A 22,557-nucleotide genomic window follows, 5' to 3' on the forward strand; every position below is an offset into this window, starting at 1 on the left:
ATTGAATATATCGCTTGATAATGCTGTTAGATTGTTCCATAATTTTTTATTTTTGTTGTTGTTAATTCAAGTTTGTATTGAGCTTTGTAATTTCTAACAATAATTCAGTGACCAAATCATAATACTTTTCGGTGATATTGTTTTGACAGTTTTGTTTATATTAGTCAATTTTTTATCATATTTAAGCTTTAATATATCAATGATACAGTCGTATGCGTTTTCAGGTCGATCTGACTTTTAATTACATTCAATGAATCGATTGTAGCATTATCAGTAAATTTTGTGCAATAGGTTGCAAATCCCTACTGCGGAAAAAAATGCTCCGACTACTCTTGCATTTTGGGAATAAGTGTGCCATGATGGGCTATACATCAATCCCTTAGCTATATCTTTTCCTTAGCAACTGCTTGTCTTTAGACTTTTTAATTTATAAAAATAAAATACATGTAATTTATTTCTATAAACTAAAAAGTCTAAGGACAAGCAGTTTTATCCCACGCATTAACTCTTTGCTACTCTCGAATATGATGAATAAGGGCAAGAAACGTAAGTAATATTTAAACTAAAAAATTTAAGTTAAAATAATCAAATTTTTGCCTAAAAATGTTAACATGTTAAAACTTTTATAATTTTGTATTCAATATATAATATTGCAATACAGAACCAACCGAAAATAATTAATTTACCAAGATACAAGAATTTATTATCTGTAATTTATAAAAGTTTAAACAATTTATTAATTATATTATCTTGAAATTTAGATTATCATATTTTGTAAATATTTCTCCGTGATTCACCACATTTCTTCGCAATTAGTCCATACGGAGAAAAAAAAATTTCGAAGCAAATATGACTATTAAATATTTTTTCCTGATTCACCGCATTTCTTTACAACCAGCCCACACGGAGGAAAAAAAATTTCAAGAGTGTAATCATGAAAATTTTTAATTAATTCATCATCATTTTTTTTTTTTTCAAAATGGTATATTGATGATTTTGGTAACAAGCTTTTTAGAATACGAACAGCTTAGAATAATTTTAACTTGAAAACATACTCCGCTTTTTTTTATACCTCATTTTTATTTGAATATATAAAATTTACTATAGTAATATTAACATAATGAAAACTGTAATACTTACGTGTAATTAGATCGAAATCAATCGAAATGGAAAACATGAAGTTTTTAAAAATCTTAAAACGACTTTATCTTCAGCCGTGTATGAAATTCATAGAAGAAAAAAATAAAAGTTACTCCAGAAGATGAAGATTACAGACGACTTTATCCCAACTGTTCATTAATCTACAGACCTTGTTCCTAACTATTTCTAACCAAGTAAATATTATGTTTTTGTGTACAAATATACTTTGACATTCAACAACACAAAAAATTAACAAAGTACATCATTCATATATAAATACTAATAAAAATTAAAGATATTAATTTAAATAAATAATTTTTAAGTGAGTGAATAAATTTAAAATGTCTGGAAGTACAAATAATCCGTATGACATGAATGGAGCCAATTTTAATCCTGAAATGTATCTCCAAAAATTGACTAAAGTAAGAAGAAATATTTTTTATATTATTTAATTTATCAAGTATAAATAAAAAAAAAATACATGATGATAATTTAATAAATTTTTTAAATAAAGGATTTTCGTTTAAAACAAATAATGGATCATGAAGAAGAAATTAGAAAAAGTACTCAAACTCTTCATTCTGAAATGCAAACACTTGTTTATGAAAATTATAATAAATTTATAGCAGCAACAGACACAATAAGAAAAATGAAATGTGATTTTAAACAAATGGAAGATAGTATGGATTGTTTAGCTAAAAATATGGACAGTATAACATCATTTTCAGAACAAATATCATCAACATTATCAGGAACAAGACAAGAAATATCAAGATTATCATCAATACATGCACATTTAAAAAGATTACAATTTTTATTTAAATTACCAAGTAATTTAAAAGATAAAATGAATGAAGGAAATTACAGTGAGGTAAAAAATAAAAGTACAATTAAATAATAACTCATTTTAATATTATTTTTTTAAATCAGGCAGTTCAAGATTACATTCATGCACGTAGAGTTTTAAATCAATATGGTAATTTACCATCATTTCATGGTATACAAAAAGATTGTGAAGAAATTGTTGATGAATTAAAATTACAATTACATTTACAATTTAATAAAAAAGATGCAACAACAAAATCATTAGCTGAAAGTGTTGATTTATTATTACAACTTGATGAACCAGCTGAATTATTATGTCATGATTTTTTAAAACATGCTGATAAACGTTTAGATGAACAACTTAAATATCTAAATGACATGTGTGAAAATGATGTTATTGAATTTGTTGATGCTGGAAGTAGTGGTTATCTTGGTGATTTATGTTTAATTGTTGCATCATATAATGATATGTTTGTCAATAGATTACCACAAGAAGATCAAGAAATAAATGAAAATTTTGATATTAATATTACAATACTTGTTGATAAATTTATCATAAATAATATGAATAAATATTTTGAATTAATGAAAACAAGATTTGGTGATGTTTCTGATACAGCAATATTAGTCAGAGGTCTTGATAGATTTTATCGTAAATTACAAGCAATGAATATACTATGTAATGGTTCAGATTTTTCAAGGTATGCTAAATATTATTTTATAAATTAATTAAAAAATTTAATTTATATTTAATTTACAGACTTGGTACAGATATTGTTGTATCTGCTGGTAAAAAACAATGTAATAATCATTTGACATTTTTAAAGCAATATTTAAATGAAACATTGGTTAAAGTACGTCAAACACTTGCAGCTAAAATAAGCCAAGAAAATGATGGTTGTCTTGCTGAACTACAAGCACTTTTAGTAATGCCAACAATTGAAAAAATTAAAGGTGTTTTACAAGATTTATCAGTATTTTTACAATCTGATTTATCATTTAGTTTAAAACCACAATTTCTTGAATTATTTTGTATTGAACAAGTACGTGAAAGTTTAATTATTGGTTTTCTTCATCATGTTACATATGTTGCTGCTAGTTTTTGTAATGGTTCAGATATTCCAAAATATCCACCAACATTATTACTATTGTTAAGTAAAATGTGTATTGAATTTAAAGAAAGTACAATACATTATTTATTAGCAACTGTTGATGATATGTTTAGCGTACAAGAATATGCAAAATCTAATAATAAATTAACAAGTGAAAATGATATATGTAATGAATTTCAAAAAGCTGGACAAAGTTTATTGAATCATTATGTCAGATTACAAGGTCTTGCTGTATCACAAATGTTAAGAAAATCAGTTGAAACACGTGATTGGTTACATACTATTGAACCAAGAACAGTTAGAGCTGTTATGAAACGTGTTGTAGAAGATATTACAGCAATTGATGGACAAGTTGCTGCTTTGTATGATGATAATGGTGGACATGTTGATAGAAGCAGTGATAGCAGTAAAAAAACACACAGGTTATTTATTAATTATATTATAAATTTCTGTTTTTCTTTAACTTAAATTGAATTTTTATTTTTTATTATTTAGCATAAGTGTATCAAGACATCAGTATCGTTCAAATTGGTCATCATATACTCCTAGCCATTTAGATTCTTCATTTGTTTCAAATATACATAAATTATTTTCCGAAAGAATTGAAATATTTTCACCAGTTGAATTTAACAAAGCATCAATTCTCACTGGTATCATTAAAATAAGTCTCAAGGTAATATATTTATCTATTATTTAAATTAATAAATTAATTTAACAAAGTAAAAAAAAAATATACAAGTTATATTTTTATCAAGACATATACTCAAGTATAATGGGATGCAGGTGCTTGCAACTAATTTTTATAATGATAAAATAACATTGTCATTATTCACTTTGTAACACGAATGAAGTAATCGTCTCTTTAGTAATGTCCAATTGAATTATATCATGTATTTTTATTAGCAAAAAAAAAGAAGAAAAAAATGATAATAATTTTCATCAATATTTCCTTTTTAAATATTTCATCTAGTGGTTTTTTATTTTTCAGACTTTTCTTGAATGTGTTAGACTACGTACATTTAGCAAATATGGTCTACAACAAATTCAAGTTGACACACATTATTTACAGCTATACTTGTGGCGTTTTGTTACAAATGAAAAGTAAGAAAATTAATTTAAAAATAATTTAAATTATCAATAAAATAATAAAAATTAATTTTTTCATTAATTTTTTTAGTCTTGTACATTTTTTACTTGATGAAATACTTGGAAGTGCTGTACACAGATGCCTTGAGCCAGTTCTTATGGAACCCAGTGTCGTTGATATAATCTGCGAACGTGGATAAAATTAAAAAAAAAAAATCTCAAATATTATATATTAATATATTATGTAAATTAAAAATTATAAAAATAAATTATTTATGTGACATGTATTTTATGTATTATTAATTAATTAACAAAAAAATAAATAAATTAAAAATTTATATTATTTTGAAGTAATTTTTATAATATATATTTAAAACATGACAATGTAGACGAGATAATAATTTGATGTAGTTTTATTAAATAGATAGAATGCGGTGCGTAGGTCTATATGGCCGGATACACATCGAATGAATCTCATCCCAGTAGGAGGAAGTTCAAATTAACTTGACCAGCATCACCAACAACCAGTACACTATCAAGAGGGACCTCATGTTATTCTGATGTAGCAGATTTTTTTATTTTTCATCATTTATAATGTACAGAAAAAAATTATATAAAATATTAACAATTAATTATAAATATTTTTAATTAATTAATTAATTTTAAATATAAATGACCCAATATTTAACACCACGCAACAAGAGGTCATGATTTTTAATAAAGAATCAAACTAAATAAATTGCCCGGTGTTTATTAACAAATGAAAAATAAACCAGTATCATATTATTAATTGATTTAATGAATAAAAAAAAAAATATCATAAAATATATTTACTCTTATTATACTGTCATAACCCCGAGTCTAATTAATCACCGTGACAATTTGTCATCAATCCAAAAATAAAAATAAAAATATTCATTGCAATATTAATTGTTTTAAAATTAAATAATGAAAAAAAAATAAATTATTTTACAACTTAAAATACATAAGCTTGATCGTGTTATGTATAATTCTATTTGCTTAAAAAAAAAAAAAAATAATAAACTGATTTAAAAATACAAAATGAATATATAATTTTGTGATATTTAAAATATATTTTAAACAAATAATTAAATAACACGATTAAATACTCTTTCATGCAGAAAAAAAAAACTGAATAGACAGATCTTAATGTCACCTAAATACATTTATTATTTTAAGAAAAAAAAAAACCACATTTGTATGTATTAATCAAGGTGTATTGGTAATAAAATATATACATAATCATCCTCCACGTAATCATGAAAAAAAACACCTGTGCATGTGGAGACAATTTTTTTTTTTTTACATATTTAATTGGCTTTTTGAAAAATTTAGTCAGCATATTATCATCGTTAGTTTAATATCATCTGCAATTTATACACCTCAAAACTGTAAAATAAAAAATTTAATAATTAAAAATATATAATTAATTTTGATAAATAGTGATTTAATAAATAAGGTAAATTATGTTTATTATTATATTTTATTTTTTTGAATAATTGAATTTTTGTTAACGTGTCATTGTATAAAATTTGAAGAATAATCTAAAATTTATTTGTCATTTTCCCATGAAATGTATTAATTGAATTAACGTGTTACTGACCCTCATGATAATTTTATTTATTATTATAATTATTTTGGCTTTTTTTTTTTTCAGGCATCCAGATGACACCTAGGGCGATTTATTTTATAATTTACCAAGAGTGCACCCGCATAATGTATCAAACCAGCATGCCATTCTTTTTTTCTCCTGTCGAAAAGAATAGGATAAATAAATATATAAATTTGAAAAATATATATAAATCCAGCTTCAATTGACAATGAATATTTTGTATTATTGTTTGACAGTTTGCAAAGATAATTTATTAAATTTTTAGTTTAATAATTATATTAATTCAACAAGATATAATCAATGAGTCATTGTGTTTGTCTCAGTAAAATTTCTCATATAGATAAGGTTTGTCTGTTGACTTTTTATTTTACTATTTATTTATTTTCTTATTTTTTTTAACCATCTAGAAACAATCATTGGGGAAAGAAATAATATTTTTTTTTTTTACTGGAGATTTTTCAATTTGTGACCGCAATAATGGGCGGATTTTTAAAACCGCTCGTTGATGCGTGTTCACAAGTAGAAACTTCCCCTTTATCACTTCGATAATATTACTTCGTTGGATCAAACAAATATCAACCGGAAATCCTAAAAATACAATGGAAAATTTGTCATTTTTATTGAACTAAGAAAATATTTAAAAAATGATTATATTTTTATTTATTTATAGTTAGATAGTTTGAAGAAAATGAAAAAAAAAAAAAAAGCAGTGTGCTAAGTAGTTGTGCCGTAGGTGATTTGTTATGATAGCTTCACCTTCGCACCATTACTTTACATATTGGCTTATTATTATCAACAATAATATTAAATAATTATTTATTTAAAAAATCATCAAATGGTTGATTAAATTATCATCATAAAAATATTGTAACAATTTTTTAATAATACTAATTTATTAATTTATATATTTTTATATTAAAAAGTTGAAAATTTAAATCACAAATAATTTTATCAATTTTATTATCATTTTATAATTATTATTTAATTATTTTTCCTTCCATTGATTATTTTTATGTATTTTATAATAATTATAATCATGTATTTGAAGTAAAAAAAAAAAAAAACAATGTACCATTATTATTGTTGTAATATTAAACCTAAAAATAATAAATAAATAAATATATATAAATATAAATTTGTTTATGAATAACTAAATTGATAAAGAAAGAAGAGATGAAGAAATAAATGTCTGAATATAATGAGAAGAAAAAATACTTTTTATAAATGTCTGTTGTTTGCAAAGAGTGAAAATTTAAACATTAAAGAGACATGATAAAGATAGAAATAAAAAAGAGAGATAAAAAGAGAAGAAAAAAAAAAAAAAAAAAAAAAAAGGGATATACATACTCACGGAAGCTGAGATACATTGAGTTAAAAAAAATGAGTGAGATGATGAGATGATAAATAAATATTGTTAAATAAAGATAAGAATAATATTTTTTTAACGATTGTATGTGTTGCTGACCGTTAATAGGGAGTGAACGCCGGTTGAATGCTTAATGCATCATTCGAGTTCTAGGATTAAATTGACCAATCATTTCCCGCCCAGCTTAAAACTACCAATTACTCTTACCGACAGACTATATTAACCCAATCAACACTAGTTTATCATTCAGTCGTGGATTCGACGCCGACTCGGCAGCGTCTCCTCTCTTTAAATTCGGTTTTATAAATTTATTTTTATTTATTATATATCTCTTTATTTATTTAATTTCATTAATTTTTTTATTTATTATCATTTTATAATATTATTTAATTAATTTTCTTTTTATTGATTATTTTATTTAATTATTTAATCATAATTTTAATTCATATATTTAAGTGTACACAGTGGTTTTTTTATTTTTTTTTTTATTAATTTTATTATTAAATTATTTTAACAATAAAAAATTCTATTTTTCTTTTCTTTATATATTTTCTTTGTAAATCATTTTTAACAAGTGATATATGTTCAAGTTTTTTTTTTTAAAAATCAATAATATTTTTACAAGGTAAAGAAAATAATTTAATTTTTTTGTAACTGGACTTTTGAATCAAAAGGTCGTGGGATATCCGTTGATTGTTTTAAAAAAATATCGTTTTTAATGTTTAGATAAATTATATTACATAGAAAATTTTCATTTGGTAATATAAAAAATAAAATGAATGAAAAATAAAACAAAATTAAAATAAGATTATAGTTATTTTTGGTTGTAAAAAAAAATATATATATATATATTAAAATACGTAGGCGTTATCGGCATTGACTCTGTGACCTTTTAGCATTCAAGTCAACGATAGCAAACACACAGTCGTGCCCCCAAAGACACGAGGAGTCATCCAAGTAATTCATCCAACAAATAATAATTGATAAAAAATATATTTATTTATTAAAAAATATAATATTATATATCTTCAAATAACAATTAAATATATTAACACTTAATCTGTAAAATTGAAAAAAAAAAAAATATATATATCAATTGACATTAATTTAAAATTATTTCATTTAAATTTTTAACGAATTTTTTAAATTAATTTAAAAATAAAACATTATATTAATTAAAGAATATTTGAGGCAAAAGTTTTATGTTAAAAAAAAAAAAAAATATTACCGACTAGTTAGAGTATAAATTTGACAGACATTTTCAGACAAGGGAAGAGTCGTATTAACAAGAATTAGTATTAATTAGACTTCTGTCTCACCAAATATATTTTTTCTTTTTTTAAATTTTTTTTCATTTGTATCTCTCCCACTTTATTCGTCTTATTTATCCCACAGACGTCCAGCAGACTTCATCTTGCCAATTCATACACACATCTTAATCCATCTCTTGATCATAAAAAAAAATAATATTTTATAATAATATTGTGTGTATGTTTTAATATAAACAATGAGTGGTTTGAAATAAGAAAATAATACTCCAAAAAAAAAAAATAACTAATGATAAATAAATATTAAATATAATTAATGATTAATATTTTTTATTTATTTTTATAATTATAGAGAAAATAAGAGAATAATATCTTTTGAGTGTGGGACGATTGATGACAGTGAAACGAGCACAGAGGGTCTCATTCAGCAATATTAATCCCATCCAACACTGCTTAAATTTGTCATGGATACTTGACGAATACGTGGAACTTATAAAAGCCCTGAAAAATTAAAAAAAAACATCAAGCATAAATATTATACACAAATATTCAATTAATAAAAATTATGATAATTTATTTAAAAAATTTTTTTTTCATATTTCAGGGATTTTTATATTAAAAAAATATAAATATTTAGTTTAAAATTTATTGTTAAATTTAATTATTAATTATCAAATAAAAATTAAATAATTTTTCATGTTACAGGTAACTTTTTTCATAATAAAAAATGTGTAGTTTTTAAATTTGTAATTAATATTAAAGAGATGTATTTTTTCAACGATTGAATTTATATTTAATGATAAATTATTAATTAGTTGTATTTTTTTTTTTTTGGAAGCTGATTTTAAAAAAGACCTGATCTGTTCTTAAGTACTAGTGCCGCAGGAAAAAATGACAGTGTCTCCTGCTGCTCAAGTGCTTATCAATGGGTCGGGATGTTAATCGATATCATCACTACTATCATCACCAATATCTAGATGCTGCAAAAGATATTGAAAATAATAAAAAACAATATATTAATTAATATTAAGTAAAATATATATTTTTATTGTATAAATATTTTATTATTAAATTGTCTTAAAAAAAATTGATTTTAAAAAACTTTTGTTATCTAAAAAAATTATAAAATTAATGTTTTAAAAAATTTTAAAATTAATAAATAAATATGTTAAAGGTAGTAGATAATTATTTAAACAAATTTCTAATTGTTATTTATTTATGTAAATTAAACAAGATAAAGAATTAAGGTAAGATCTAAGATGTCAAAAAAAAATATACAACCATTCATAAAAGCTTCACTACAATTATTGCTTCAAATATATCAAAAGCAACAACAAAAAAATATTACGTTGGAGGAGTTGGGATTTGAACCCAAGACTTTCAGCATGCGAAGCAGACACTCTACCACTGAGTTACACCCCCGAAGTAGTAAATTCTATCAACAGAAGTTTCTCTAAATAATCTGTAAAATATAAAAATAAATTTAACAAAAAAAAACCACTAAATTAAAATTTCCTTTAATAATAAATTAGTTTATTTATTTTTTGTTTTTTTTATTTAACTTTAAAATGTTTTTTTTTTTTTTTTACATTGAAATAAATTAAAACAAATAATAATAATAATAATATTAATTACAAACAAAAAAAAAAAAAAAGAAAAAAAATTTTCAAAAAAAAAAAAACTAAGAAACGTAATTGAAATAAAAAAAAAATTATGGCAACGTATTTAACGTTTTTCACAGATTAAACTTGATTGCAGCACTTGGCATGAATTTGTTAATTTCTGTGACTTGACCATACATTAATAATGTTTAAAAGAATTCATAATATTAATTTGTAATTTTTTTTTTATTTATTTTTTTATTACAACAAAAACTGAGCACGCTCATATTGATGGCTTTCTTTTTTTTTTTTCCTTAAATCTTTTTGATGATTATTTTATATTTACATCATTAATATGAATCTCATAAGTTTTTTTTTTTCTTAAATATATTTGTAACATTGAAAAAACTGTATTTTTGCTTATTTTGACTTAATTTTTTTCAAATTAAATAATTATAGCTTAATTATTTATTTAAAAAATATCATCCAGTTAATAGTGCCCTGTTTTTAATTTTTTTTTTTTTTGTTTCGAGCCACAAACAGCGATTTTTAAGGCCGCAAAGTCCAACACATATGCATTGTAAATGTTACACACTGCTTTATGGCAATAGAAAATTTATGGTAATTTAAAAATGAAAAAAAGAAAAAAAAAAAAAAAAAAACAAATAGTGATGAAAAGAAAAAAAAAGAATTAGAAAACAATTTTTTTTTTATGTTCAATTTTCACTTATGCATTAATCTTACAGCATACACACAACACGAACACACATATACATACATACAATTGTTTTCTGAGTTCTTCGTATTCTTAGTTTGTTTGTTAATTAGTTTTTTCTTTTTTTTTTAAATTAACAAATAAAAAAACTAGCCAAGTTTATTAGAATTTAATAGCTGTTGATGGGACTACGAGGTCATCATGTCATTGCCAGAATTTGATGATGTGTTTGGACCTTTTAGAGAGTCATTAATATCCCTTCGAAACATTGAAAGATTTTGTGTAAATCTAAAAATAAATAATTTATGATAAATTGTTGTCAATTGCTTTAATATTAAAATGATAATTGAATTAATTACCTGTCTCTATTTTTTGATAATAAATTTGGCTCAATACCATCCATGAGATTTTCAAACCATTGTGCCATTGCTCCTTGTTTATCAACTGGTTGGCTTCTTATAATATTTTCTCGTAATTGGCCAAAATACTATAAAAATTAAATTCAATTTAAATAATAAAATAAATTTATAATAGTTTAATTTTATTGAATCAAATCATTATTCAATTTATAACTGACCTCTTCATTTAATAAAATAAGACCAAGTAGTGGCCTAGACATACTCCATTGATTTCTACAATCCTCAAACATTATCACATTGAGAACTGTGCTGAGTATTTGTTGAAGTATTTCTGGATGTTGTTTAAGCACTTGTAAAAATAAATCACCACCAGCTTGACCAGATGAATTTTTTTTAGCTGAATAAACACTAGCTAAAAAATTATATTTTTCATTATTAATATTGTTATTTTTTATTTTTTTTTTTATAATTATAAATTAATGTTTTACCTTTTTGTGATAATTGTTTAAATAAATATGACACAATGTGGTCTAATGTTGCACAACAACCTGTACAAACCATAGTGTCTGAAACATTAAATAAATTTATTTATTTTTGTTTTTCATTTTAGTTATATTATTTTACTACCCTCCAAAAAAAAAAAAAGCATAATTAATAACAAAATTTTTTAGAAACTTGTAAAATATATAAAATAATAAAAAAATTATATAAATAACGTGCAAGTTAGAGGGAACCAAAATGCAGATTCATGCAAATATTAGTCAACAAATAAATCAAATTAAAAATAAATAAATATACTAAAAACTTACTCTAATTGTTGTTAATAATAATATTAATAATTAATAAAAATATGTCAGCTGTGCGGCTGATTAAAAAATGATTCAACTAGACCCGTAAAAATTTTAAATAGTAAAAAATATTTCTGTTTCATGGTTCTCAACAATAACTGCTTTGTTTTTTTTTTTTTTTTCTTTGTAAAGCTTGAAAAATAAAATTGAATAATTTATCAACGGGATCTAATAAAATTAAAAACTCTTATTGCACTCCAATCCTCTCGGTGCCTGTGTCAATTAAATGTTATGTGCAAACTACTAATTTTCATTTATTGATTAGCATTCCAAGCAGATGATGCTTTTATTAATCAGCTGTGTTTGTTTTTTTTTTTTTTTTTCTTTTTTCAATTAAAAAAAAAAAAAGAACAAAGCTGTGGAATTTATTGGCAATTAAGAGGAGTGGTGATAATAAGAGATAATCAGCCGCACAGACCTGTATATGAGTCTTTAAGCGCACCTAATGCTGTGAGGCCCTCGCTGATACTTGATAGAATGTATAAAAATACACGTGGTTCCAGTGTTGATAAAAATACCATATGATCCTGGGCAAGGCATTCCAACAGTACATAATACGTTGCTGATAATTTTGGATAGTCCTATTATTTTAAAAAATAAAAATCATCAAACACAAAAAATAATATATCGTGTTGTTAGCTTGAAAAATTAGATAAGCGACTTACCAATAAATCACTTTGTGGTATACTCAAAAGTAATTTAACAAATGTATTTAGTGCATTATCTAATGCTTCATCACCATACAATCTAAATACACCAAAATTAACATAACTTCCACATAGAGCTGCTTTTAACATACTGAAGCATATACTTATACCCTTTAATTTGAGTGGATATAATTGATCTTTTGGTACTTCAACATTTAATATATGATTACCATAACTGCATATAACTTTACTTGCTTCTCTGAATAATAATATACCATTTGGTGATGATACATCAAATTGTAAACGTTGACTACGATTTTGTACTAATTCAGCAAACAATTTTAATACAGGTGTTGTTACTTGTGGATCATGATGCCATAATTCAATAGCATTAAATAAAATTGGTAAATAATTTGGATAAACCCAATCAAATAACATCATATATGATGGTTTTGTATTAAATGCATATGCAAGACCACGTAAATCTCTAGCAATACCAATAATAGCTTTTTTAGCTTCTTCTGCTGAAAATAATGGTGTATCAGCAGCTCTCATTAATTGACCAATTGTTTCTAATGATGCTGTTAATGGTAACATAAATGTATGAAATCTTTCTTCATCTTCACCGAGATCAACCATAAATAATTTACCCAATGATGTATAAAACATTGTACGACAACGCATTTCAGTAACAGCAACACTATTACCCAAAAATGGAAAATGTTCACTAGTATGATTATTTAACATAAATTGTACTTCTTCAAGTTTAACCAATTTTCTAACACAACTATAACCAACAGATAAATCAGTTAATAATTGTAATGTTTTTGATATTATTTGTTCACTACGTCCCCAATATTTTAAATTTGTTATTATTTTACGTATAAATACACTTAATACCATAGCTTCATCATTAAGACCAAGTACTTCAGACAGTCTTCTATATACTTTGGAATTTTTTTGTATTGAATTTGTATCACCAACATATATTTTACGAAATTGTTCAAAAAAACTTAACATTGCTAATTCAAGTTTTTCACAACCACCTTGACTTAAACCAGAATCAGTTAAATTCATTAATTGTAATATCCTACAAACAAGTTCACCATCCATTGCATCATGTTCTTCATTACTTGTAAATGATACACGTCCACCAACAGCACTACCAATAATATAAACAAGCCATGTTAATTGTCCTTCTTGTATTTTAATTTTTATTTGTTGTGTTGATGTTGCTGTTTGACTTAATAATTCTTGATATTGTCGTGCATATTGATCAAATAATTGTACAAGTAATGTACATGTTTTTTGATAAACACAACGTCCAATAACAGATAATTGTTCAAGTTGTTGTTGTACCATACCAAGATCATCAAGTGGATCCTCAAGACCATCACGTACAACAACAGTTACTGATTCTAATCTTGATGTTATATATGCATTTGCAACTTCTGGTGTCCATGTTTCAAGTAAATGTGGTTCAGTTGCACGTACATATGGTACTGATGCAACCATACGTTGCCATAAACTTAATAAATAATGTATACTGTTTGGTGCAAATTGCCATACTTGTAAACTTTGAACAGTAAATTTTGCAATAAGACCAATTGCTTCTGGATAATTTTCAACCATTATTAATTCACCAAGTTGATAATTACTTTTAAGTCGAGCCAATAATCTACAAAATTCATGATAATTATTTGAATCACTTAAACCTTGTGGATTTTGTAATATATTTGTAACTCCATTAACTAAATGTGTTAAAAATTTTGCTCTTTCAGTATGTGAAAATAAACTACGTCTTACTGATGCTATTTGTACAAGACATGATAATGCCAATGAGCTCAGTGTTGTTGGTAAATTATGATAAAGATCAAAATATAATTTTAATGTTGTAAAATCAAGGAATGCTGGACGCCAACTTGTTGGTATTTGTACTGTACATAAATCATCAGAACTTTCGTCAGTTGAAGTTCCAATAAAATCAAATGTCAGGCAATTGCGTGCCAAACGAAGAAGCTGTGTCATTAAACCATGCTACAAGCAATCAAAAAAAAAAAAAAATTTAAATAAAAATATTAAATATGATTTTTTTTTTTTTTTAAATTCATTTTTAATTACCTGTGCTTCGTCATTGAAATTTAAATTTTTACAATTATCCCTAGCAGTACTAAGCAATGAGCATGATAATCTAAATATTTCAAATAATTGTGTATCTCTGAAACTAGCAGCAATTTTTCTATGTTTTGTTAATGATCTATTTGCATCAGCTTCTGATATTTGATTCATTTCACATGTTAATTGTGATAATAATTGTACACCAACCATACAGTGTTCAACTGAACCCTGAAGAAATTTTGATATATCACCAACAACATTACGAAAAACATAATCATCCTTGTCCGAATCAAACCAGCCTAATTTTGATATTCGTGCAAATAATGTAACCAATGCTTGAATAACAAAATTTGGCAGTTTTGGCTGTGTTGCCAAATAATTGAGTACATAATTTCCTAGTGATGACAAACAACAACAGCAATAATTAGAATTATTATTATATTTAAAAATTAATATAATATTTAATTATGATTATTATTATATAATAATTAAATTATTAACTTACGTATATCAAGTCTTTGTTGAAGACTCAAACCTTGTGCTGATCTTGATACAAGTTTTGTGAGTGTTGTAGCAGCCAATAGTTGTGCATAAGCTGAATCACCACGATCAAGTAGCAATTGACACTTGGTCAATGTATCAGGTGCATTTTGAAAACCAACTAATGCTTTTTCAGCTTCAGCACGATGAGTTGAATCTTGTGATTCATATAATTGAGTACACAGCAACTCCAGTTGCTGCACTTCCTGAATGTCATTCATTCCAAATAATATTTTAGTCAAATTATAGTATATATCGTTAATTAAAAAAAAAAAATCACCAAAACAAATTAATAAACAAACAAAAAAACAAAAAAGAATATCAAATTTTAGTGAGGTTAGATTTGCAAATTAATATTTATCGTTGTAATTTTTTTTTTAACTTAAAATCATTAAAAAATTAATATTTATTATTTGTCAATAAACTCTCATTATTAATGACAATAAAATTATATTAATTATTAATTTTTTAAAACATTTTTTCATGACAAATTTAATTATTGATATAAAAAAAAAAAATTTGTTGTTGACAACAAAGAATCGCAGCACCGGGCTAAAACTCGTCAAATCGGCGCTCGGCGTCAAATAAAAAACACATAAAACTCATCGATAATACAATTTGCGTGTAAAATTGGCGCGAACAATAATCATTAATTGTCACACCCATTTATTTAAATAATTATTTAATAATAATTAAAAAATTAATATTAATTTATTTAGTTATTACTTTGTTTGATAAATTTTACTCATAACAATCATCATCTTCATGAAAAAAAAAAAAAAAAATGTATCTATTTTTTGCAATATTTATATCAACAATTAAATTATTAATAATACTAATGCGTAGTTTGTAGTTAACTTGAATTATTCTAAAGATATTTATACAATTATAAATACTAATTATGAAAACGGAGCAAAAGAAAAAAGAGTTACGGCAGAGTGATTTTGTATCAAAGCTTCAATCAAATTTTGACAATATAAACAGAAAAAATTTATACAAAAAAACAAATAAATTAATTAATTTGAATAAATATTAATCGAGATTAATTAATATGAATTATTTTATTGATTGTCGATTTAGCCGGTACATTAAACAGTCATTGTTTTCAATTTTAAGTAGCATTATTATTGTTATTATTATTATTTATTATTTTTTGCTTATATCGGTAACTAACCTGTTCGTCCGCCATTGTGCAACGCCTGCAACTGAAATGCGAATAAATGCGATTTTGGATCCGATTTTGGTTCCTAGCTAGTGTTTTTACAATCACGTGGTTTTTTGCAAAAATTTTGATTCGTCAAAATCATAGGGATATTTATCATTTGTTTGTATCAAGACTGTTTTTTTTTTTTAATGGATTATTAGCTGTTATTAAAATGTCTTATCAAATGTATTGTGTAATTTAATAATTGATTAATTCAATTGCTGGATATTTAGCTTTTTTTTCGATTATTAAATCTTAATTCTTAATACAGCTGATATTTTTAAAGAAATTTATAGTGGTGTAAATTGGCCTTTGTTTTTTATGTAAATAAAACTCTTTTTATATTGTTTTAAATTATTTAAAAAAATATTTTTTGTATATGATTATATTAATTACAGAGTTTGTCAATTAATCATTGGATTTTAAATTCAATACAGATTTTTAGAGAGAACAGAGAGAAATGGAGAGAAAATGAGAATAATTTTTGGTGGTGTAAAGCAGCCTTGTTACCCTATATATTAATATTCCCTATATGAAAAATTAATGTCAGGTGTAAACTAGACCAAACTAGACTTTCATGTGCAAAAAGAATATAATTATTGTAATCGATTGTAATATTTTTCCTGTGTAAAAAAAGGTAAATATTTATATCTAAATGTAATAAATAACAATAAAATTAAGTTAAATTGATTATGAGCTTGTCGATATTATGTTATAGATATAATATACTAATAAATAATAATAAAAAAAAAATTTTTCATCAGGTGAATAACAGTTTTACAAGAAAACACGTGGATAACCTCGAACACATGTGCATTTGTCGTATGTTGATTTAAAGTAGCAGTCAGTACATTAAATTTGAGTAATTTATAAAAAAGTTACATTAATGATAATTGTCATTTAAAAAAATAACAATGGCACGAATTAAAACAAAACTACGGAGTAAAAAAGGTGCAACAAGATGGCCAAAAGGTCAGAGCTCAAGCTCAAATCCTCAAAAAACTAGTTACAGAGATAAAGCCTTGAAATCACGTTATATTCAGCCTGAAACAACAGGTAACTTGAAATTTTATTTATTTAATTTGTTTATTAATTATAAATATAAGATAAACTCTTTAGAAAATTAATTTTTTTGTTTATTTTTAATATGTAGGCCCCAAGTCATCTGGTATTTTAACTGTTGATGCTCTTAAAACTCATGAAATTTTATGTGGTAATGAGCCAGCTAATGATTTTCATGATAACACTGAATCAATTGACATTGATGAAGAAGAACAAATGTCTGCAAAAACATTTAAAACTTTTGCTTCTCAATATTCAAAATGTTCAAATATAACATTTGATCATTTTTTAAAATCTTATGAGGAAAAAAATAAAATTCATGTTGAAATGTTGGCTATTGTTTCAACTGTTACTGATATGATTAAAGAAAAAAATGGTACTGAATCAACAGTTGAATATTATGCTGGTATTATGACAGCATTAGAAGAAACAACAACAAAAACTGAAAGAACAATAGCATGTTTAGCATTATTACAAATGGTTTTAAAAAATATATCAAGATCATTAATAAAATTTGAATTTAGTAGAATTAGTAAAATTGTATTTGAAATATTTGAAAAATATGCAGCAACTGAAGAATATCAAATACAACGTTATTGTATTGGTTGTTTATCAACATTACTTAAAAATATAGATTCAATAACATGGAAAGATTCAGTAACCAATAATTTATTATATGGAATATTGGTATTTGTTGTACATACAAAACCAAAAGTACGTAAATCAGCACAAGATGCAATTTGTCGTATATTAAAAAATTCTGAATTAATGAAAGTTGATGAACCACCAGTTAATCATCCAGCAGCATTAAATATTGCAAAATATTGTCATTCAAAACTTGAAAATGCAAATAAACCAGGACACATAACAGAAGCATGGCATGTATTGAATTTATTAAAAAATATATTAAATCAATTTCCAATGAATTATGTTAAATTAATATGTGAAGATTTATTAAAAATAATGTCATTAGGATTAAAAACAGAATTAACATGTGATATACTTAATATATTTTGTATATTATTTACATCACAACCAAGTGAAACAATATTATCAGCAAAATTAAATGCTCAAATAATAAATGCATTATATGATTATCAACCATCAAGAAATGATATTAAATCAACACCAGCATGGTTATCAGTTATGCAAGAAGCATATTTTAATCTTGTATCAAAAGACATTGATCTTTGTGCTATTAATTTACCAACAATTATTGATAGAGCAACTGATTTATGGTTATCTGATAATGATGCTGTTATTAAAGCAACATCACATACAATTAAATCATTGATACAAGTTTGTATGGCTTCAATGTGTGTTGATAAAGAAACAGCAATTAAATATAAATTACCATTAAATAAAATTATAAGAAAAATACGTGAAGGATTAAAATATCAATATAGTCCAGCTTGGTATTATGTTATTTTAATAATACAAGAACTTTATCTTGTTACAAAAGATACATGTGTCAATGAAATGTCACAAATACTTATTGAACTTGCTGATTTACGTGATACACATAAATTTACATATAATGCTGCTGTTGAAAATGCTGTTGGTGCTGCAGTAAGATCACTTGGTCCAAGTATTGTACTAACACAAATACCATTACAAAAATCAGAAAATGAATTTGATCTTAGACGTTCATGGTTATTACCTGTATTAAAACAAAATATACGTGAATCAACACTTGATTATTTTAAAAACACCATGTTACCATTAGCAATAATGTGTCAAAATGTATCAAAAGAATTATTAGCAAAACAAGATGGCATTGGTTCACATAGTTATGGATTATTGTATTATCAAATTTGGTCATTATTACCATCATTTTGTAATGATCCAACTGATATTAAAATTAATTTTAAATCAATTGCACAAAGATTAGGTAAAGCATTGGAAAATGAAACAGAATTACGAATGTCTATTATGGCATCAATTCGTAAATTAATAATAAAATCAACTGAAAATAATGCAACTGATGATATTAATGAATTATCAAGATTTGCTAAAAACTTTTTACCATTATTATTTAATATATATACAATTAAACCATCTGGTTCTGATGATGAAGGACAACGACGTGCTGCATTTGAAACAATTACAGTATACTTAACAATAGCACCAAAACAACTTGTTGTTGAATTATTTGATAAAATAATTGAAAAAATTGATAATAAAGAAACTGATGATTATACAATACATTCATTGTATGATTTATTAAAAATAATAATTCAATATATTGATGAAAATAAACTTGAATATATTTATAATAAATTTATACCAATAATAAATCAACGTTCACGTGCAAAATTACAAAAAAAAATATACAGAATAATGGAAGTTATTTGTAGTAGTAAATCAGAAATTTGTCAAAATTTCGTTAATAGTAATCGTGATAAAATTGAAAGTAATTTAAATGATGCATCAATGAGAATAGCAACAATAGCTAAAGGTGCAAGATTACGTTGTATTTATAATCTCATTGATAATCATCCAGATTTACAAAAATCTAAATTTTTAGAAACAATTATACGTGAAATTGTTAATTGTATTAAAGATGTTAATCTTAAATGTCGTACAACTGCATTTGAGTTATTAGATATTCTTGTTAAGAAATTTTTGGATAATTATGATTTATTAAATGAATTTATTGATTTAATCATTGCTAAACTTGATGATGGTAATTATGTATCAGCCGCATTATTAGGTTTATCATCAATTGTTTTTAATCATAATGGTATCATTGGACTTGAAAAAATTAAAAATATATTAATAAAATCATGTAATTCATTGATAACAGATAAACGTGATACTGTATTATCAGCGTTGAGTTTTATCAAAGTTTATATAACATCAATGCCAGAACTAATTGTTGGTCCAACAGTTAAAACAATTATTGATCATTTTTGTATGATGAATGATGATTGTAAAAAACATTTTCGTCAAAAAATTAAAAATTTATTGGTTAAACTAACTAGAAAATTTGGTTTTGATGCAATTACAAGTATGGTGCCTGAATCAAAAATAATATTACACAAACAATTGAAAAATATTAGAAAAGAAGAAGCTAGAAAACAAAAAGCAAGAGATGAACAAAAATCAAAAATGGATCAAGATACTGATGATGATGATGATCTTGAATTAGCATCTAAAAAAGGAGCAGTAGATATGAAAATGATACTGGAAGATAGTGATGATGAAATGGATATTATTGATGAAAATGAAAATGATAAAAATGATAATAAAAAAACAAATCAAAAGAAGAATAATAAAAAATCATGGATACAAGAAAAAGGTGATGATATTGTTGATCTTGCTGATCCAGAAGTATTTAAAAATATAACTAGAACAAAACCTGTTACAAATCAACCAAATGATAAAAAAAAAATTAAAAATCATGGATTCAAAACAGCTGATGATGGACGTTTTATTATTAAAGATGATGATGACGATAGTGATGATGATAATACATCAAATAAAAAAAATAAATTACCATTCTTAGGAAGTGATTCTGATGATGATCAGAAAGATGATAATGATAATAAGAAAGATGATGATGATGAGGATGATGGTAATGATAATAAAAGTATTTTTTCAACAAAACCAGGTAAAAGAAAGAGACAAGATGATGCTAGTAGTGTTGCAACATCAAAATATAAATCTGGTGGTTCTGGTATCCATAGACAAACTAAAATACCAAAAACTCAAGCAAAACCTGGTTCAGAATATAAATCTAAAAAAGCACCTGGTGATGTTAAGAAAAAAGGAAAACATGATCCATATGCATATGTTCCATTATCAAGAGCTTCTTTAAATAAAAGGTATTTACACTTATTATTATTATTATTTGCTATTTATATAATATTGTTTTTTTATTTATTAAATTTTGGTTTTAATTTTTATTATTTCAGGAGAAAAGTAAAAGCTGCTGGTCGTTTTAAACATATGATATCTGGTGGTAAACGTGACGGAAAGAAAAATAATTAAAATGATTAAAAAAAAAAATCAACTAACAAATTTTTTTTATTAAATAATTAAATTTTGTAATTATAATTTAAATAATTATTCATATTATGTTGTGCTACACGTATGACTGGATAAAATTTAATTGGAGATCTGGTTACACGTCGAAATAAATTACGATGAAATTAGTGGTAATTTTCTATTGTTTAGATGAGAAGATTATTATTGTAAGATGATTTATTTTATCTGGATTTTTGTTTGAATTTTTCTCGGTATGCATAAATTAATAAAGATAAAAAACACAAAATTAAAACATTGTCATTGCAATATTACAACTTCATAATTTGTATTAATTTTTATTTAGTTAATATAATGATTAATTCATTCCCACCTTCCAATGGCACTTTTCCATAAACTGATTTTGCTGATTATCATCGATATATCGTTACTGAAATCGGGTTCCCCTTCCTAGTCTCTAATCTGCTCTAGTCTTCAGAGTTCAGAGTCTTCACCTCTAGTAGACACAGTGATGTCTTAGATATATATATAATTTTTTAATTGCATATAGGTCGGAAAATTGAAAAAATAAATGAATAGAAAAAACAATAAATTAAAGTAAAGTCGACAAGTAAAAATACTCCATGCATATATTGAAACTTAAAAAAAATCTGGATGATCAAATAATGTATTACACAAAACGACAGAAAAGCCTGAGGTGTAGTATATCTCTTATCATATAAAAAAAAAAAATGAGTTTTAAATAAAATAAGGTCAGCAAACGACTCAAAATTGTCTATCTAATTTCTAAGAAAATATTTGAAAGACGCCACTATCAATTTTAGAAAAAAATTTTTTTAAAACCAGACCCTTTATTTTTCAATAGAAAATAAAAAAAATTTTACGAATTTTACGAATTATATTTACGAATTGACCACCCTTGGCTCTTTTTGACTTTCAACATATATCGTTAGAATTTTTCAATTAGCCAATTGAAAAAAACATCTGCACCTGTTTGGGATTGTTAACGATGAATTGTTGTTTTTTATTTTCAAATTTTAATTTAA

At 24.2% G+C, this 22,557-nt stretch overlaps 3 protein-coding genes and 1 non-coding gene across 6 annotated transcripts; 2 read left to right on the plus strand and 2 right to left on the minus strand.

The window, feature by feature from the left end:
• Positions 1–1,295: 1,295 nt before the first annotated feature.
• On the plus strand, positions 1,296–4,503 carry LOC122849036 (vacuolar protein sorting-associated protein 51 homolog). The gene is made up of 7 exons (XM_044147563.1): positions 1,296–1,562; positions 1,655–2,011; positions 2,071–2,666; positions 2,726–3,499; positions 3,573–3,750; positions 4,066–4,178; positions 4,255–4,503. Exons 1-7 carry the CDS (start codon positions 1,482–1,484, stop codon positions 4,361–4,363), a joined length of 2,208 nt encoding a protein of 735 aa, XP_044003498.1. The 5' UTR covers positions 1,296–1,481; the 3' UTR covers positions 4,364–4,503.
• Positions 4,504–9,780: 5,277 nt separating this feature from the next.
• On the minus strand, positions 9,781–9,852 carry Trnaa-cgc. Its single transcript has one exon. It is a non-coding gene; the product is annotated as a tRNA-Ala (tRNA).
• A 675-nt stretch (positions 9,853–10,527) lies between these two features.
• LOC122849037 (exportin-7) lies at positions 10,528–16,477 on the minus strand. Of its 3 annotated transcripts, none has more exons than XM_044147566.1 (9): positions 16,433–16,477; positions 15,224–15,464; positions 14,722–15,113; positions 12,619–14,637; positions 12,396–12,534; positions 11,594–11,671; positions 11,324–11,517; positions 11,106–11,233; positions 10,528–11,034 (listed from the first exon to the last, which is right to left on the minus strand). In XM_044147566.1, the coding sequence occupies exons 1-9, from the start codon at positions 16,445–16,447 to the stop codon at positions 10,935–10,937; spliced, it is 3,306 nt and encodes a 1,101-aa protein (XP_044003501.1). In that variant the 5' UTR covers positions 16,448–16,477; the 3' UTR covers positions 10,528–10,934. The 3 variants fall into 3 exon arrangements, with proteins under 3 accessions (XP_044003501.1, XP_044003499.1, XP_044003500.1); XM_044147564.1 differs by having other exon boundaries at positions 12,372–12,534; XM_044147565.1 differs by lacking the exon at positions 16,433–16,477 and having other exon boundaries at positions 12,372–12,534; positions 15,224–15,479.
• A 542-nt stretch (positions 16,478–17,019) lies between these two features.
• LOC122849038 (RRP12-like protein) lies at positions 17,020–21,800 on the plus strand. The gene is made up of 4 exons (XM_044147567.1): positions 17,020–17,099; positions 17,227–17,518; positions 17,616–21,351; positions 21,442–21,800. Exons 2-4 carry the CDS (start codon positions 17,377–17,379, stop codon positions 21,515–21,517), a joined length of 3,954 nt encoding a protein of 1,317 aa, XP_044003502.1. The 5' UTR covers positions 17,020–17,099; positions 17,227–17,376; the 3' UTR covers positions 21,518–21,800.
• The last annotated feature ends 757 nt before the right edge of the window (positions 21,801–22,557 follow it).

This window comes from Aphidius gifuensis, linkage group LG2 (genome assembly GCF_014905175.1).
Source record: "Aphidius gifuensis isolate YNYX2018 linkage group LG2, ASM1490517v1, whole genome shotgun sequence".
NCBI classification, from domain to species: Eukaryota; Metazoa; Arthropoda; class Insecta; order Hymenoptera; family Braconidae; genus Aphidius; species Aphidius gifuensis.

Excerpts from the sequence above, each read along its gene's own strand:
- LOC122849037 (XM_044147564.1), bottom strand. Across the intron at positions 15,114-15,223 it reads TCAACAAAGACTTGATATAC|GAAATTATGTACTCAATTAT; the intron begins GTAAGTTAATAA and ends TGTCATCACTAG. Across the intron at positions 11,035-11,105 it reads TTATCAAAAAATAGAGACAG|ATTTACACAAAATCTTTCAA; the intron begins GTAATTAATTCA and ends ATTTATTTTTAG.
- LOC122849038 (XM_044147567.1), top strand. The coding sequence starts at position 17,377 with ATGGCACGAATTAAAACAAAACTACGGAGTAAAAAAGGTGCAACAAGA. Across the intron at positions 17,519-17,615 it reads TATTCAGCCTGAAACAACAG|GCCCCAAGTCATCTGGTATT; the intron begins GTAACTTGAAAT and ends TTTAATATGTAG. Across the intron at positions 21,352-21,441 it reads AGAGCTTCTTTAAATAAAAG|GAGAAAAGTAAAAGCTGCTG; the intron begins GTATTTACACTT and ends TTATTATTTCAG.
- LOC122849036 (XM_044147563.1), top strand. The coding sequence starts at position 1,482 with ATGTCTGGAAGTACAAATAATCCGTATGACATGAATGGAGCCAATTTT. Across the intron at positions 2,012-2,070 it reads ATGAAGGAAATTACAGTGAG|GCAGTTCAAGATTACATTCA; the intron begins GTAAAAAATAAA and ends TTTTTAAATCAG. Across the intron at positions 3,500-3,572 it reads AGCAGTAAAAAAACACACAG|CATAAGTGTATCAAGACATC; the intron begins GTTATTTATTAA and ends TTTATTATTTAG.